The 1,854-nt window shown below is 18.1% G+C and overlaps 2 protein-coding genes across 1 annotated transcript in view, besides 1 other annotated feature; both read right to left on the bottom strand.

Moving 5' to 3' along the window:
* Nucleotides 1-879, bottom strand: part of PRSY57_0416500 (hypothetical protein) — a gene marked incomplete at both ends in the record, with an annotated part of 2,899 nt that extends 2,020 nt beyond the window's left edge. Inside the window, 3 exons of the mRNA XM_020114520.1 lie at nucleotides 160-468; nucleotides 578-655; nucleotides 802-879. Of these exons, the coding sequence (XP_019970797.1) occupies nucleotides 160-468; nucleotides 578-655; nucleotides 802-879 (465 nt within the window). The remainder of the gene's footprint in view (nucleotides 1-159; nucleotides 469-577; nucleotides 656-801) is intronic.
* Nucleotides 880-1,601: 722 nt separating this feature from the next.
* Nucleotides 1,602-1,611: a sequence feature (Short protein (PRSY57_0416400, KYO02155.1) was converted to a misc_feature.).
* PRSY57_0416400 (hypothetical protein) overlaps nucleotides 1,602-1,854 on the bottom strand; it is a gene marked incomplete at both ends in the record, with an annotated part of 2,016 nt that continues 1,763 nt past the window's right edge.

Here is a 1,854-nt window from a genome sequence, read left to right as displayed (position 1 = left end):
AAGTAAAAATTAAAATTAAACAAATTAACACATGTATATATATATATATATATATATATATATATATATATGCCACATTTTTTTGCATATATTTGTTTATGCATTGTTTGCTTATCCAGAAAAAAGTTCATATTCTTTAATTTTCCTTATTTCCCTTACACGGCTATAAAATAAATTAATGTTATGTACTATACTATCCCTATTTTGTATTAATAGTTTTCTGTCTTCTTCAAATATATCAAACATTTTTTTTATTTCCTCTTCAAAATGTTCTTGTAATTTATTCATATTTTGAGTATGCATCTCTACCAGTGTATACATTTTACTATTCTTTAGTTCGTCTATTTTTTCTAAAACTTGTTTTTCTTCTAAGTCGTCGTTTAAAAATAAAAGTAACTTGTCGTTGATGTTTTTATTTATTTCGTAGTTGTTCAGTTCCTCGTCGATACTCTTTTTTAGCTGTGTTAACTATACAAACACTCCAAATAGGTGTATATATAAATTATAGAAACAGACATAAAAAACAATACACAAAAAATATATATATATATATATATATATATTTATATATTTTTACCTTCATGCTTCTCAGAAGGTCTATCCATCTCAGAATGGTTGGAGCCTTTGCAGGTTTTTTTTCTTTCAGCACATCATTCTAACAAATACGAAATTAAAGAAAGTATATGCATATATATATATATATATATATATATATATATATATATGTATATATATATTTATATTTATTTATATTTATTTATTTATATTTTTTTTATTCTCGTCGTTTCTTATAGGACCTACCTTTAATTTGTCATTCTTTTTCTTTTCTTTTCCAACATCCTTCTTCTTAATATGAAGTTTTTTTCTTTTCTTTTCCATACAAAAAAGTGAATGAAGAAATAAATAAATATACAGAAATTCTTTTGAAATATATTATATATATATATTGTTAAAAAGATAAGGAAGAAATTATAATATGCTATTTCTAATATATTATAATTTATTTTATAACACTTTTATATATATGTATTTATTTTCTATTTTTCAAAATTCTTAATAATTTTATGACCATTCCTTAATTTTAAGAAGTAAAATGCATATAACGAACAGGACCTCTCATAAAATATTAAATGATATATATGTTATTATAAGAAAAGCAAAATACATATATATATATATATTATATTTTTTTAATTTAATAATATATATATATATATATATATATATTTTTAATTATTTAGGTAATAAATTAATTGATATGTCCTCTTAAAAGAACAAAATTAATTTTTTATGAGAATTTATATGAACATCATAAAAAAAAAGACACTTGAAAAAAAATATAAAAAAATATATATACATATACAAATAAATAGTTTTTAAAAGATGAAATAAAAAGATGATGTTTGAAGCTCTAAATAAATTATATAAATTCATTTATATGAAAGCCTTAACCTTAACGTGTTGAAAAACAAAAAGCATTAAAAGAATAATCAAAAAAAGAAAAAAAGAAATAATAATAATAAATTAATATATATATATATATATATATGTACAAACGTGATGATATGTACTAAACGGTTTTTCAATATGTTTCATATATCCTATGAGAACCTACATAAAAAAAATAAAATAAAATAAAATAAAATAAAATAATATAATATAATATAATATAATATAATATAATATAATATAATATAATATAATATAATATAATATAATATAAATATATTATACATAACACATTTGATACACACGGAGGATATCCCCATAAACAATACATAAATAATTATAAATCATATCAATTTTGTTTTTATAAACATCATACATATATATATATATATATTTTTTTTTTTT

Source organism: Plasmodium reichenowi, chromosome 4 (genome assembly GCF_001601855.1).
Source record: "Plasmodium reichenowi strain SY57 chromosome 4, whole genome shotgun sequence".
Classification (NCBI taxonomy): domain Eukaryota; phylum Apicomplexa; class Aconoidasida; order Haemosporida; family Plasmodiidae; genus Plasmodium; species Plasmodium reichenowi.
The sequence above is the reverse complement of the archived record's forward strand: the minus strand, read 5'-3'. Positions and strand labels throughout refer to the sequence as shown.